Source organism: Cinclus cinclus, chromosome 3 (genome assembly GCF_963662255.1).
Source record: "Cinclus cinclus chromosome 3, bCinCin1.1, whole genome shotgun sequence".
Taxonomy (NCBI): Eukaryota; Metazoa; Chordata; class Aves; order Passeriformes; family Cinclidae; genus Cinclus; species Cinclus cinclus.
Window position 1 is genome coordinate 60,041,898 of NC_085048.1, and position 15,343 is coordinate 60,057,240.

A 15,343-nucleotide genomic window follows, 5' to 3' on the forward strand; every position below is an offset into this window, starting at 1 on the left:
TTATAAAATTCTACGACTGTAAATAGCCGGTAACAGACATAACCTCAGTTAACACGTCCTATTATGCTCAATCAACTTCCACTAATGTTTGCACACAGGAAATTCATAAAAGATACTCTCCCTTGAATATCTGATCCCACTGAGGGCAAACTAGAGTTCAATAAGGTTTAAATTAATTAACATTAATTAGTTCTCAACTGAACATGGAAATGCCATTCTCTTTGCCCTCTTTTCCCAACCCCCCCATTTCTAAATGCCTCATTATAGGTCTCATCTACCTTGTATGCTCCCTTTTTCTTCCAAGTATAGTTTGTGTTACCCAATAGGACAAAATAACTAAAGATTTTTATATTAATAGAATTCATTTACAAATGGATCACAGTAAGAGGGATCAAAAATTAACATTTTCCTCAATAAACAGAGTGTACCACTAGAATTATCCAGAAACATATGAAGTCCTGCTGTCAATTGCCCAACTGTGTTTTGTCCTTGACTTTCCTGATTTTTGTATGATTTGGTTACTATAAAAATACAAGGGAGGGTCTTATTATTTTAAGTTATTTAGCTTTCAGGTCCATTGTCTGAATCCTGATCAGCTTTCTGCTGTGGTCTTACATTGTCCACTCTTGTATTCATCCATTTCTCTCTGGCTAGTTACAACATTTCAACAGAAAATAAAATTTAGGGGTTCTGAACAACCATGAAAGCTCTGTTTTTCCTACTTACAGATATGGAGCATCAACAGAATAGTTAAACTCTTATTTAAGAATGGAGTTAGGAATCACTTCGTTGCAGGCAGTCTCTTCCAGTAGTGCACTGTCACACCATCTGTGACAATGATGGCCACCATATATTGCTGACATGCCACAACTGGCAATCTGGTATTGCTCCTTCCTGGAGTTTTCTTCATAGCTGATTAATGGACAAAAGGAAGGCATTTCTTTTGCCTCATCAAATCCATATGCCTTGATATGGGGTAATCAATAAACTCTGCTTTCACTGTTGATAAGCAAGAGAGGTGTGTATAATTTTTCTTGATGAGGTATGTGCTCACTGAGGAAAAACTGCCAACATACTTGCTGCAGCTCTTTCTGTGCAGATATTAAGTAGCCCACATTAAATTCACTTTTTCTATTTTATTAAGCATTTTATTTTTCCTATCAGAAGTTCCAGAAAATGAGGCAAGGAGCAGTGGAAAACTCTGTGGCTTCCTAGTCCTTTGAACATGAGAAAGGGATACCTACAACTAATCATAAGCATGTCAGTCTGGAAGAAAGAATAAAAATTTTATCTGGTTGTCTAGTCACTATTGCTGCCTAAATAAACGCCATCTGACTAATGCTGCTCTTCTGCACATAGTTTGGGGATGAAGAATGTTAAACTTTAAAACAGCTGCTGTTGCTGAAAATAGTCTCTTCATCAGAAAAGGCTAGTGCCTGTGAATGCAGCCGATCTGCCTCTCTAGAGAGACCTCTTTCACTTAGCACACATGAGAGTTGAAGTACAGGTGGAAGAGGAAGTGAGAAATTCCACTGAACTCCCAGCAACACAGTTTTTCATTAGCAGTATTTCTAAAACCACTCCACCAGAGCATCTCTCAACCACTTCTGGTATACCATCAGAGATTTAATTCACAGCCCAATCTTCTGCCAGTGTGGAGCCACAGCCTGCAGCCAGATAGACCCTGGCTCAGTCTGAGCCTAGAGCTCGTTGGTTTCCAGTCCAACCACCTTGAGCAGCCAAACCTGCACTGTTTATTCACTTGAGAAGGAAGTTTATTCACCCAAGAAAGGAGCTGTGAGATTTAGGCTACTGATATACTAAAAGTCAGGCATATGTTCAGCTCCTGCTGAACCAGAAACTCGGGTCCGAGCCCATGCCCCCCCCCCCCCCCCCCAAATATTTGCTTAAAGAGTAATATCATACAGACTAATTAGCATAAAAAGTTTCTTTTTCCTGTTGTAAGGATCACAGACCCAGATGGCAAGGAATAATGGGAGCTTGTTATGAAAGGTTGTAAACAGGAGTGGAAATTTGAATATATTGTCACTAACTGAAGCAAAGAAAATGTCCCTGCATCACTCCTCTTACACTCATGGCAACGTCAAACGTTCTTTGTCAAAATCTAATGAACAAAGCATATTCATTTATCACGCATGTTTCTCATGCTCTTCAGTTATTTTTGAGGAAATGCAGTTGATGTTGGTGAGTAACAGTGATTAGCTCAAACTATATTGGCCTGTCTCTGTAACAAAGTACCAGGTGTCTTGCACACCAAGTTCTTTATTAGGCCAAGAGAAGTGTAACCAAATAGAATAGAAAGCTCTTCTCTCAATTTCACTGACAATGTAAGAGGTGACATTAAAACCCTACAGTTACTTTCAAAGCAACATTTTCACCACTTTAGCCTAAAAGTTATAAATGTTTCTCTGTATCAAATTCAGCTGTAAATAAAATTCATTCTAATGTTAATTAGAAAATGTGGAAACATAGTAGAATATTATTAATATTGCATATTAGGAGTAGTTACTTGTTTTGAATGACATGTGCAGGAAAAAAATGCTGAGATATTTCCCCTATTTCTTCTTTACTTGCTAAAGTCAAACATTTGTCATAAAAGGCAAAACCCAAACTGTTTTCAATGACCTTTTAAGCACACACATTTCCTGAGGAATTTGTGACCACTGAGGCTATGTGCAAGTGGCCAAAAATCCTGAGGAAATGCCATCATAAGTAAACTTATATTTAATCTCAGAGCTTCAAAAAGTTACTGAGAAAGCTACTTCAGTAGCATAATACTGGACAAAAAAAGTATATTTTGTTTGTTTCTACAGTGTATCACCAAAGCTTTTTGCAGAGCCCCAGACTGCAAAGTTCACTGAATAGTACATAAAGACAGACAAGTAATACTACAGGGACATCCATCCTATACCCCAAAGTCCAGGATATGGGGTTCACACATCTATTCTGGACAGAGAGCAGACAGCTAAGCCAAATACCCCTTGCTCTATCCAGTTTTTCTAAACTCTGTTTTGCAACATCCCTGTTGCTCCTCTTCAGATGGTCTTCAGACAAACAATGCCAGCTGCTAAGACCAGCATGCAGGACTTTTTTTCAGGGAGGCAATTAGCTGGACCCTGGAAACATCCATTACCAGAAGGACCTAGGAGCAGGAGCCATTATAAGGCATGGCAATGCTTCCAAGGTAAACAAGGGGCTGAGGAAGAGAAGGGATTGGACATTCAAACAAAATGGAGTGATTTTGAAAAAGATAGAAGTGTTCAGAAATTACACTGAGGTGATTTCTACCACTGAGTTAAGAGGTGAATGATTAAAACACTGCATAAACACAGTGTGGACATTGTCTTCAACACCATTTATGCCATAGGTGAGTTAACAGGAACTGAACTTGATTTAGTAGCTGAAGTTTGTGTCCTCCTACCATGAAGGCTGCTCCTAACATACCACTGATGCAATTTTGTTTGAACCCCATTGCACATAGTTCCACAGCCAGCAAACATCAGACCTTAAGGATCCTTCCCCTTCTGATACAGAGAGAGAAGGATCTCCCTGCCTCTATGAAGACAGGAGCTAGAAAAGAAGTTGGAAATAGAAAAGGTAAGCAAAGGGACACTGCTGCAGATGAGATATTCCACCCTCCAAAATGCAAGCCGAATAGCAGAGAGAGCCCAAAGACCCGTTGCTTTTCCCAGCTGAAGGCTGCAGGGGCAGCAGCAGATCACCTCCTACTTTTTAGCTGTGGGAACATTCAGAAAGCAATGCAAAACATTTGTGACTGCTCAAAGGTAGAAAGAGTGATAAAGAACCAAAAATGGATGAAGAGGGGCAAAGAAGCTAGGATGGTGAAAATGTCAAGGCAGGAGTCTAAAAGGAAGGAAGACTCCACAGAGAAAGGAGAACTAAATAAAAAATTGCTGAGGAGGTAACAAGGGTGTATGGCCTGGGTGAAAAGAAATGCTGGAAATCAGGGAATGAGTTCACCTGAGGGACTCATCAAAAGACTGCAGGAATTAATGCTTCCATGACACTCACATACATAAGGTCCAGAGCAAGACAGCTCAAACTCCAAATAACCCTGCTAAAAGATGATCTGTCAGTTTCAACACTTCCACTTAGAAATGGACTTCACGAACAGACAGTGTGGTTAGATGGAAAGGTCTTATCAAAAGCACACTTTTGGAAACATCCCCAGTATATTGAGGAAGCTTCCTATATGAGCCCTAAATCTGGATGTCATTCTTTGTGAAGGAGGTTTGAAAAATGAACGGTTTTATTTACTGCTACTCCTCACCATTTTCTGTTTGTTGCTTTCTCAGGCTTGTGTTTCTAGCAAAGTCTAGTTAACTGGTTTACTGCTTTTTGAGTGGCTGTACTGCAACTGGAAGACACTGAAGAGATCTGTTTGTAACAGATTAGAACAGACTCAATCAGAGAGCCAGCTATGAAGTAGTGTTTTGTCATACACACTGCTAAAGGTTTCCAGTTTGCCGCCTTCATCTGAGTTTTTCACTCACATCCTTATCCCTTCATAAAGATTTGAGGTTCTAAAAAAAATACTGTCCCGGATGCACCAATTCTTTCTTCAGTATTTTACCCAACAAATCCAACAATAAACTTTTTATTAACAATCCTAAATTGTGTGTTCTTGGAGTGAAAATAACTAATGACAAAAATTACTAAGGAGTTAAAACACAGGCAATAGAGAGGGACTTACTCATGTGTCCTCCCAGTGCGAGTTTGCTCTCATGATAGAGTTTAAAGGGGACTGTGAAGAATTATTCCTCAAGGGCAAAGAGACACACACACCGGGAAAAAAAAAAGTGCAGGGATTTTTGCTGCTATTTTTAAACACATAAGCGTATGATCCAGGGCAACTTTTTAAAGAAATGTGATAGTACTCTATTGGGCAGCACTGATTAAATTATACTTTCAGTGTTTCATCTCAAATGAGCACTTTACTCTAGGGAAAGAATGAAAGATGTTAAAGACATAAACCAAAAGACATAAACCAACTTTTGGTCTGCCATTCACATTGGGTAGCTGTTAGAAAGGCATCCCTTTTCTGTTTAAAACTGAGCATGGTTAATCTATGCTCTTACATCCTCTAAAACTCCCAAACTTTGAGCTATTTGCTGTCTTGCTTTTTCTATCCCGGTCACTTAATTTCTACAGCTTCTGGGTAATTTCTTTTGCTTTACTCAGTACTTTTAATCTCACCCTACGTACTATAATCAAAGTTTAGGATGGGGGGGGGGGGGGGGGGGAAAGCCCTAGGCAAACACCAATCCCACTTTCCATACCAGATCCTTAAAAAATGCTTTTATAGGGAGGCACTATAAACAACCATAAAATCAGTCTCTTTTCTGAATTACTGCTGGTTATAAAATAAATAAGCCGGATGTGTGAGATAGAAAGGTAGTACCTGCTTTTCTGTTTGTTTTCATCACATCCAAAAAAGGCAGGGACTGTGACATTCCACCTGGCAGTGCACAGCCATGACAGACATTCTCAACGTAAATGTGAGACAACAATAACCGATGGTAGTTTGGGCATTTCGAGTTTCTGCAGTTTTTCCTATATCTTAATTCAAGTTAAAAATCGTGATGTTAAAAAACTGGATTTCTGCTTGGTTTGCTCGTGTGTGAATAGGACTACATTTTCTGCCAGAGGTTACAGCGAGTTTTTCTCTCATCCGAACACACTGGCGTACCTGTGCCTACCTCCTCAATCCACTCCTTCTGGGTGAACTCCGGGAAAAAAAAACAGCGCTCACCCTGCACAGACTCACTACGGAATTGTGATGGGTACCCTGCAACACCAGAACTGTGCCTTTGCCCGAAACTCTTTATACCGTGGGACAGCGCGCAGTCGGAAAGCAGCCCCGAGGGGAGCGGCGCCGGGAGCCCGGGAAGAAGCAGGAAGGAGCGCGGCTTCTCCCCGGGCAGCAGCCGCGCCGGCCCAGGGAGCGCTCCGGCTCCTCAAGGCTCTGCTGGGCCGCCCGCGCTCCCGGCGGATGGACGGCGACCTTCGCCACCCGCGGGGGTGGGAAGCGGCCCCGGCGGGCCGGGGCAAGCAGAGCCGGGAACAGCCGAGCCGGGAGCAGCCCGGCCGGGCCGGGCCGGGTCGGGGCCCGTAGCGCCTGGCCGGGTTCGGCAGCGCGGCCGCCGCTCCTCCCCTCAGCTGCGGGCAGGGCGGGGGGCAGCGCCCCGCCGGCGGCGTCTACCTGCCCCGGAGGAGGAGGAGCTGGAGGCGCGGAGCCACAGGGACAAAGTTTACTCCGGAAAGTTTACCGCGGGTGGGAAGAGAAAGGCGGGGAGCAAAGGGGAAGGTCGCTCCCGCCCGCCGGCCGCAGCCGGGGCTCCCCGAGGAGGCGGACGCAGCGGCGGGTCCGCCCGCGGGGGACGGTCCGCTTCCTTCGCCGGGCGCCCCCGCCGCGAAGGCACTCGGAGGCCTACGGAGGTGACCGGCGAGCAGCAGCGGGGCACGGCCGCTCTCCTGGCCCCCCTCCCTGGGAGAAGCGGCCAGGACTCGGGACGACTGCCCGGGGGAGCTCCGGCGGGGCTGCCGGGGGCTCCCGAGTGTCGCGCCGTACCCCCGACAAGGAGGAGGCTCCTTTGCCACCCACTCCACCGGGACCCCCGCGTCCTCCTCCCCGGCGGTTCCCATGGCTCTGAGCAAGGGGCTGCGGCTGCTCTGGAAGCAGGAGCCGGGGCCGAGCGCGCTGCTGGAGGTGCGCAGCCGCCAGGACTGCCTGTTGCTGGAGGCCGGCACCGTGGCGGCGCTCAGTAAGTGCGTGTGGGGGCCCGGGGGTGTCCGTGGGTGCGCACCTCTGCCTGTGAAGGGACACTGGGGTGCGACGGCAGCGGGCAGTGCCCGGGAGCACTGGGGCACGTTCCTCCGTGTCACGGAGAGGGGAAGGGGAGCGCGCAGATTCACGTCCAGTGGGATGCTGGCTGCGGGGAGCGCCTCGCCTCACTTACACCCTGATCCCCAGCACGGCCCTCCAGGCCTGGCCGCTTGCTGGCGCGTTTGGGTGACCCCCGGTACGTGCCGTGCATGGAGGGTTGGACAGCATCTCGCCCCGATCCGTGTCCCATCGCTGCTCTGGGTGTCTTTAGCCTCCTCACCAGCAGCCGGGGTACAAGAAGCGGGAGAGGCCACCCGGCTGCCTGGTGGCGGTGGGGTCTCGGCACAGGGCACCTTTGGTGTACAAGACTTGTCCCCTACAGCCTTGACTGCAGAGGAGGGCCCGGGTGAAGGACTGGGGTCCACTGCCTCTTGAGGAAATTTCCACCCAGCTACATCATGTGCTTAACGAGTGAGGACAGCCGGCTCACAGCGATGGTGTTTTGGGATGACTGACTTGGGATTTGTCTCCCGTAAAAAATCCCGGCTTTCTTGCTCTGGCGCCCCAGTGGCTTGAATGGTGTTTGGTTACTTGAGAGTCTGGCTCTTACTGGAGCAGTCTCCTAGACGTACTCAGGGTTGTGTCACCTCGTGTTTTTGATGCTTGTTACACATGAATTAATGCAGTGCTGATGTTGCTAATGTTGAGGCAGACATAGAAAAATGATATGACAGAATGTAAGGGGCAAAAAGCAATGTAGGGGAACACATGCTGGTGCTATGTTCTTAAATTGGTTTCTGTGTAATACTTGCCTGCAGTCCTGCTGCTGTTCACAGCGTTGTGGGAGTCCATGTCAAGCAGCTCAAACTGCTACAGTAAGATCTGTGTGTATACTGTGGTTTGTACAATGTCAGTCACAATGTCACCTCATCATCTGGGTCCACTGAGCTGAATCTTCTGCAGTGTACACCAGCAGGACATGCAGACTAAAATGCTTGATTTTCAGGTGTTGGGAACTTTAGGAATGATGAAAGCCAGGAAGGTCATCAAGGGGCAGCTGATTTTCACAAGAATAGTTCTGATACTGGAAAAATTTTTACCAGTCATGGAAAATATGTTATTGCCACACTTTGTGGATACTTGTTTGTTTTGTTTTGTTTATTTTATTTTATTTGAGTCTTATATTGTGCAGTATTTTGGGGATTCCATTTCTTGCTAAATTCTCCAGTAATAGTGGACATAAATGTGTTATATTTTTCTGGAGGGGGTTTTTGTGTCAGTTTTCAGTGAACTGGCAGTGAAAAGTCAGTTAGTACTGAGCAGCACTTTATTCACTTTCCCTGATTCTGAAACCTGTTGACATTAAAACTCGATATTGATATCAATGGGGTTTGGTCTGTATCTTGTTATTCTGATAAAAATCTAAAGCAGCTCCACTTCCTAAAGCCAGTGTGCATGTATAAAATGGTGACTCCAGTACTCACCTAGCAAGCCCTGAGCCACCTGTATGACCAGTGGTTGGAAAGATTTGAAACCTCACTAATTAAAAGAATCAACATAGAGTAGTTTTTTTCTACCCCAGTGTTGCCATCCCCCATTTGAATTGCTATATCTGAAATTATTCAGTGGCTGGAAAGTTGTCCAGCTGAAAAGGACCTGGTGGTGCTGCTCAGCATCCATCTGAACATGATCCAGCAGCGTGCCCAGGTGAACAAAGAGGCCAATGGCATCCTGGTCTATCTCAAAATAGGAGCATGTCCAGAGAAGGACAGCAGAACCAGTGAAGGATCTGGAGCACAAGTCCTATGGGGAGCAGGTGAGGGAGCTGGGGTTGTTCAGCCTGGAGAAAAGGAGGCTCAGACCTTATCACTCTACACCTGCCTGAAAAGAGGGTGTAGCCAGGTGAGGGTTGGCCTCTTCTCCCAGGTAACAGAAGTGACAGGACAAGAGGAAATAGCCTCAACTTGCACCAGGGGAGGTTTAGATTTGAGATTAGGACAAATTTCTTCATGGAAAGGGTGGTCAGGCATATGGAAACAGGCTGCCTAGGGGAGTGGTGGAACTACTATGCCTGGAGGTGATCCAAAACTGTGTGGATGTGGAAGTTGTGGAAGATGGTTTAAATGATGAACACAGTGGTACTAGTTTAATGGTTTGGCTCACTGATCTTAGACATCTTTTCTAATCTTAGTGATTCTATGCTTATAGAAACTGTACAGTCTCTCTTAAAATGTGTTAGAAGAATTCTAAAGTAGTGATTTGTATAGGGTAAAAAGCCTGTTTGCCATGCCTTTTGGAAGTCCAGTGTCATGTCTTGAGATAACTGTAATCATGTCTGTGTTGGCACTCCACGGTAATAACTTCGTCATTTTATTTAATTTGATTCCTCTATTCCTTCCTGGGTCAGTTCCTGTATTGTAGGAAAAGCTAGTTTTTCCAGTAGAGCCTGTTGAGATAACTTCTGTTTATGCAGTGAAGGACCAGAAAAGGAGGGAAAACCAGTAGTAGGTATTGTGCTGAATTTAGAAGAATTGTGAAGAGGAAGCTTCACAGCAGGGTGGTAACAGAAACAACATTAATTCTGTTTTGTTTGACTTGCCTTTAGGTTGTTACTAACCATCGAATGCGACAGTGGGAGGTTAACATAAACTTTGTATATGTGTGGTTTCAGACATACTAGTCCTAGGATTGTGTTAGTTTTGGCCTCTCTGTCTAGTTTTCTGTTTCTAAAATGAAGTTCTTTAAGAATTGCATACCTGTGGTGAGGAGTTATGCAACTATGCCTTATGCAAACCTCTACACTAAATAAAAGGAGATTGGTATACCTGGAGCACTTAAGTGGTACAACAGTTCATGTAGTTTTGCAATTAGTAAACAGAACTGTAGAGAGGAATAATCACAGATGGACAGTGAAGGCCTGAGAACAAATTTTAGCCATTGTTCATTGTTTTTTTTCCCATAATTACCAAGTATTTCTGCCCTTGAACAGGCATGACATCTGCACTTGCGGAAAGTTTAATTGCTTCTATAATAATTTTGTACTAGAAGAAACTTTAATGTTGAATTTAACCTAGTTCAAGTGGCAAATGGGAGGGAGTTAGAATTGTCCTAGAAGAAGTGATGTTACAAAAAAAAGAAATCTGAAAAACCACGCACTTGTACAGACACAGTGTTAATACAGGCTATAAACCTCTGGCAAACTACTTATTAAAATAAACACTTTCAAATGCATAAGCTAATAATTTGATGCTGTCTTGTGAATGGATGACTTTATACTTTTCTCTTTCTCACTATGTTATAATGATGACAATTTTAGTTGCAAATTGATTATGTTTCACAATTTCCTTACTGCGTGCAGAGATTTAATACTTGAAAAATATTTGCATTCTTGATATCAGTAGTGGAAAAGTATTGTAAAGATCTCTAATTGCCTGAATGTCAGCAATTTGTCAAATGAGAACACTTGTCCTGTAATAGAAACCTAAACTAAAACCTTTTGGAAAAAATCAAGAAATCAAAAATCATTCCAGGAAATCTAGTTGCGTATCCCTAAACCCCGTAATCTGTATGGTGATGTGATATGAACAGAACAGTTTTCTGTTCAACTGTAAGTTAAATAGTATTTTTGGGGCTGGGAGTTTTTCTTCCTCCTCTCATGATGTCACTATAGGGTGGAGGGTAAAATTCACTGTTTTGAATTGAATGACACATTTTGCTGGAGGCTTTTTCTGGTTTGTTTTTTTGTGTTTTTTTTTTTGTTGTTGTTTGTTTTGGTTTTTTTTGTGTTTTTTTTGTTTGTTTGTTTGTTTTTTGTTTTTTTGCCACTGGCAATCCTAAAGTTTCAGTCATCTCCAAAAGGATGGGTGATCGCCCAAAACAATTCTTCCAGGAATTCTCTGAACTATAACATATTCTGTGGAAGAAACCTAGAGTCATGATGGATGAAGAAAAATTGTCATTGATTTAGGAGTTTTTGCATAATGCAACAGGGAGTATAGATACAGACACTGTTACTACTTTAAACACATCACAATTTCAGTGGTTTACAGGTGAAGTGAACTGCACAAGGTAGTTCTGGACTGCTGTCAAGGCAGCTGCTAAACTAAACTAAGGCTATGGTAATGAAAATATGGTGCTCTAACTTTATTATGGCAGGTAGTTTTAGTGAAAAGCTGTCAACAGGAGTGCTGTGCTATTGAATTTAAGCATAATACTGTGTTTTCTCAAGGGCAGAGCCAAAGGGTGCAGAGATTTTTATTTTTTTTTTGCAAGCTCTTTGATTCTGCTGCTGCTTTTATAAAGGATGTTACATCACCTATTACGTTAAATCCTAGATGACCATGTAGTCTGGAAAGTACAGAAGTTCAAAGCTTATACAGTGTGCGTTTTGCAAATATATCTGAGGTTTCTCCTGAGTTTTACCCATAGATGTGGGAAGTTAGCCTTTACTAGAGAGAAACTTACGTAGAGTTAAGGTGTGTATACACTCTGTGGAGGATCTCTGTGCCTCCTCTGTTGCTTCAGTTGCAGGTGTGTGTGTGTGTTTCCCTGATGCAGCAGAGTGAAATTAGGGTAAAGTCTTGCAAAACCAGGAAGCAACAGTTATTTACCTGTGCATCTTTTTCTTCTATTCAGAAAGCAGTTTCTGTGCTGTAGGTACATTCACTGTTTACAATTAGTTTTGGTTTGTGAACAGCCATGCCACTGAGTGGGGTATGGAAACTCCAGCACTTGTGTAATGTGAATGTAATTGTGAATGTATTTCTAAGCACTATACTCTGTCCAAAACAGTGAGCCCTCCACCATGGCTCATTTCTGCTCTTATGCTGGAATATTCATACAGCTAGGACAAACTTTTATGAAGTTTTCTGTAGTTTAGTGGTGTTCAAACTTTTCCATTTGTGGAAACAGTCTACAGAACAGCAGTCCTGTCTTGCTTGGTTATGCTGGCAGTGGGCACTTGCAAGCTGTGGTTTCTGAGGCTGAATTTCACTGTTTTAGAGTATAGGAAAAAGTGTGTGTTGCAATTCTTTCAGAAGGCAAATTGGGTACAGAGAAGAGGGAAGATGTATTTGTGTAAGTGTGTAGAGTGTTGATTACAAGACTTGTTTTCTGTGCTAGGAGACAAGTAGTGGTTGTGAGGGATGAATTCTTTGTAGTGGTTATGTCTGTAGTTGCTTGTATGCTTGTAAAGTTGTATTGTGCAAGTTTCTATGTAAATATGAGTCATATATGGTAGAAACCACATGAAGATAATGGCCAAGGTTCAGAGAAATCACTTAGGGGTTTCCCTTTTATTTTCTTGACTGCCTGCAGCAACATGGAGCTGGCCGGTAGAAACCTGGTGATTTCTTTGATTTGCTTGTGAATTAATATATTCATATATGCACATAATCTTTCACTAGGACCAGATTATTCTCAATCTAATATAGAAATCCAGGGAACTGATCTTTCCAAAATGCCTATTTTCTGTTTTGTTTGTTGTGTTTTCAACTAGAAATGTATCTTACTAGAAAATTGGTAAATACATTATTTATTTATGTTTAATGTTTCAGATATCTGGGCTCTCTGAACTGTAACTGACCACTGACTTTTCCCAACTCTTCACTGTTTGGTCTATATGGTGTTTCTGAATACAGTCCAACTTTCATAATGCCTTTGTAGCTTGGATTGAATGCGAACAGGAAGATTTTAGTGGTGAAAGATATTGAAATGAAAACAAAGTACTTTAAATGTGTCTGCAGATGACTGAAAAAACAATTTGGAGGCAATTGTGCAAACTTACATAATACCAGACACTGGACTTATTTCTAGGTTAGATGCTGATGGTAATGTATAGATGGGAGTTTTGGTATGAGACTTCTGTTTGATTACACTTTTCCCCTGTTTCTGGGGAAAGTTCACACCTCTTTCCCCCAAATGCTAGATAACACAAATAATGTCATCCCATGACACCAAGCCTATGTTTCTTAAAGTACTTAGAAATATGCTTGAGATTACATTTGTATAGCAGTACTGACAGCCAAGCAGATGACTATTTCCAGAATCAGGCTGAAAAATCACGAGGGAGAAACAGAATCCATAAGCCAGTCTCAGACACTTTTTTTTATTTTCAAGAGCTTTTCCTTCATTTTTATCTTTACGTTGCAGGTGTTTCTGTATCTGTCCTTAGTGTTGGACTTGGAATTATGGTACCTTTCTCTACTCTCTTACTACTCCTCTTACTGGCCTTTCTGGGGTCCATATGCTTGAGAGTTGTGCTGATTTTTGCTGAAGTCGGGAGGTTCAGCCCTAAGGAGGGGTTGAATAAAGGAAATGGCCTATGTTTGGCCAGTTCCTACTAGCTGGTAAATTGAAATGACAGCTTTTACAAGCAGGAAGTCACACTTGGTTAAGCCATATGGTATAATGTATGGTATAATGTATGTCTTTTCCTGGTGTGGGAGGTTTTTTTGCTCTGAGATATTTTATGCATGGAAAAGGTCACTTTCAATTGATTTTATAGCATTTTAGTATCATTGAATTATTGCATGCCTCTTGTTTCGCAAGGGTCAAAGTGTTTCATAGAAATTTTTCCCTTTAACTCTCTTCATCCAGCAAAGTAGCACGTAAGTTTTGTTCTCTGTGTAGCCACATTCTTTCTGATTCTGACTCGTGTCCTAGGACTCCTTGAATGCTCTGAGAGGTGTTTTAGGTTCTGATGACAGTTATTTGAGTTTTCAGTAAGATTTTGAGATTTATAAATGCTTCTTTTTGATAACAGGATATGAACCTGGCTTGAGCCCTCTGCAATGTCCTTTGTGCAACACCAAGGAGTGTAACAGGACGAGACTTCAAATTCTATCAGAATCTTTAACAAAGGGAATTTACACACACCACCCTACAAAATGTGGTCCATGGGCACGAAAATATTCTGGCCTCTCTGTTCTCATGACCCGCAGACATACCCGTGTCTGTTCAGCATGTTCCTTTCCTGCTCTTTCCTGCTCTTTCCTGCTCTTTCCTGCTCTTTCCTGCTCCTTCCTTCCAGGCAGCTCTGCTGGTGCTGCTGTCCTGACTGATGCTGCTGTGCAGGCATAGGTTCCAACAAGTGGCCTGCACCAGGACTGGCAAAACACAGCTGTTTGGCTGCATGTTTGGGGAAGTCCTGTGCCAGGAGCTGACATGTGTGTGATGCCACTGGCTTGACCTGGGACACGCCAGTGGCTTCCATCCATGCCAGTGGCTGGTACTCGTTGCCAGTAGTGGAATGAGCTGTATGTTGCCTAATTCCATGCTGAAATAAATTCCATTCTTTTGGATTGTTCTCTTACCAGACACTTTTAACAGCCAACTTTCCAACTTCCAATTCTATTTTGAACAGTGTCACCATGCTTTCAAAGTGACTTCTGAAATTCTTTCGGGTTGTGCCTAGCCTGCAGCTTTATGAGCTCCTGCATCCATCTCAGATCTGAATCTCTTGGTGTTACTCTTGTTTTAGATTTCTTCCTAAAGCTGGAATATTTGGAGCAAGAATTTTTGTTTTGGTTTTCCCTTTTCATTTTAAAGTAGCACAATCATTTTAATGTAGACAGCTTTTAAAGGAGGGAATAGATTTAAGAAAAAAATGTCAGTATATTGTTGCTGCTCTTTTCTACTTAGTAAAGATGCCATGGAAAGTGAAACGTCCCCTTTTTAAACCTGTTTTTTGTAAATACATAAGAAAGCCTTGACATGGAGGTTCTTTTCCAAAGACTGAAATGCTGCTACAGTCTATCTAAACTGGTTTTGTTAATTTATTTTTTTTTAAGTACTTGAGACCTGAGCTTGCTGTCACAGCCCTTAAATTGTACGGTTACTGAGCATTTAAATTGTTATTGTCCAGAGATTTATGTTACCCAATAAAAATTACTTTATCCTCTGCTGCTTATGCTTTGCTTCACTGGTATGTGCGTGGTATCAACATTTTGCTAGTTTCTCCTGATTTATCTCACTGATTTTCAGTGTTCTAAGAAAGTAGAGTATGTAAGTTGTAAAACTATGTTAGTAAAAACAATTAAGAAAAAATTAAACAAGTCTTCTTTATTTGTCACAAGTGAAAAAATTGAGATAAACATATTGTAATTACTCTTGGGGGTTGCCTCTGTTAAAGAATTTTGCAAGAGGAATTGTCCTTCATTTCACTTCTAAGTGTCAGCAATATATGAGATGTTTATTTATTTTCAGTGTTTCTCACTGAGCTTCTTGCCTCTTGAGATTTATAAAGAGAGCTGTCTCTTTCATTTCTCTTCTATCATCCATTGCAAGCAGTTCAGTTTGTGCTTTTTATGCCCAGAGGTTTCAGGGGTTTTTTAACGGCTGAAGTTAATTAGGAATATAAGATTGCATATTACTAGCAAATCTCTGCAAGAACTATGTTGCTGCTTATCTGTAGTTCAAGAAGTAAGAGGACTTTGAGGGTTACAGTCTATTTTCCTCATTTGGGAGATTAACCTT

The 15,343-nt window shown here is 42.4% G+C and overlaps 1 protein-coding gene across 1 annotated transcript in view; it reads left to right on the plus strand.

The window, feature by feature from the left end:
- The first annotated feature begins 6,685 nt into the window (after nt 1–6,685).
- SYNJ2 (synaptojanin 2) overlaps nt 6,686–15,343 on the plus strand; it is a 64,921-nt gene continuing 56,263 nt past the window's right edge. The window contains exon 1 of the mRNA XM_062488878.1: nt 6,686–6,806. Within this exon, the coding sequence (XP_062344862.1) occupies nt 6,686–6,806 (121 nt within the window). The remainder of the gene's footprint in view (nt 6,807–15,343) is intronic.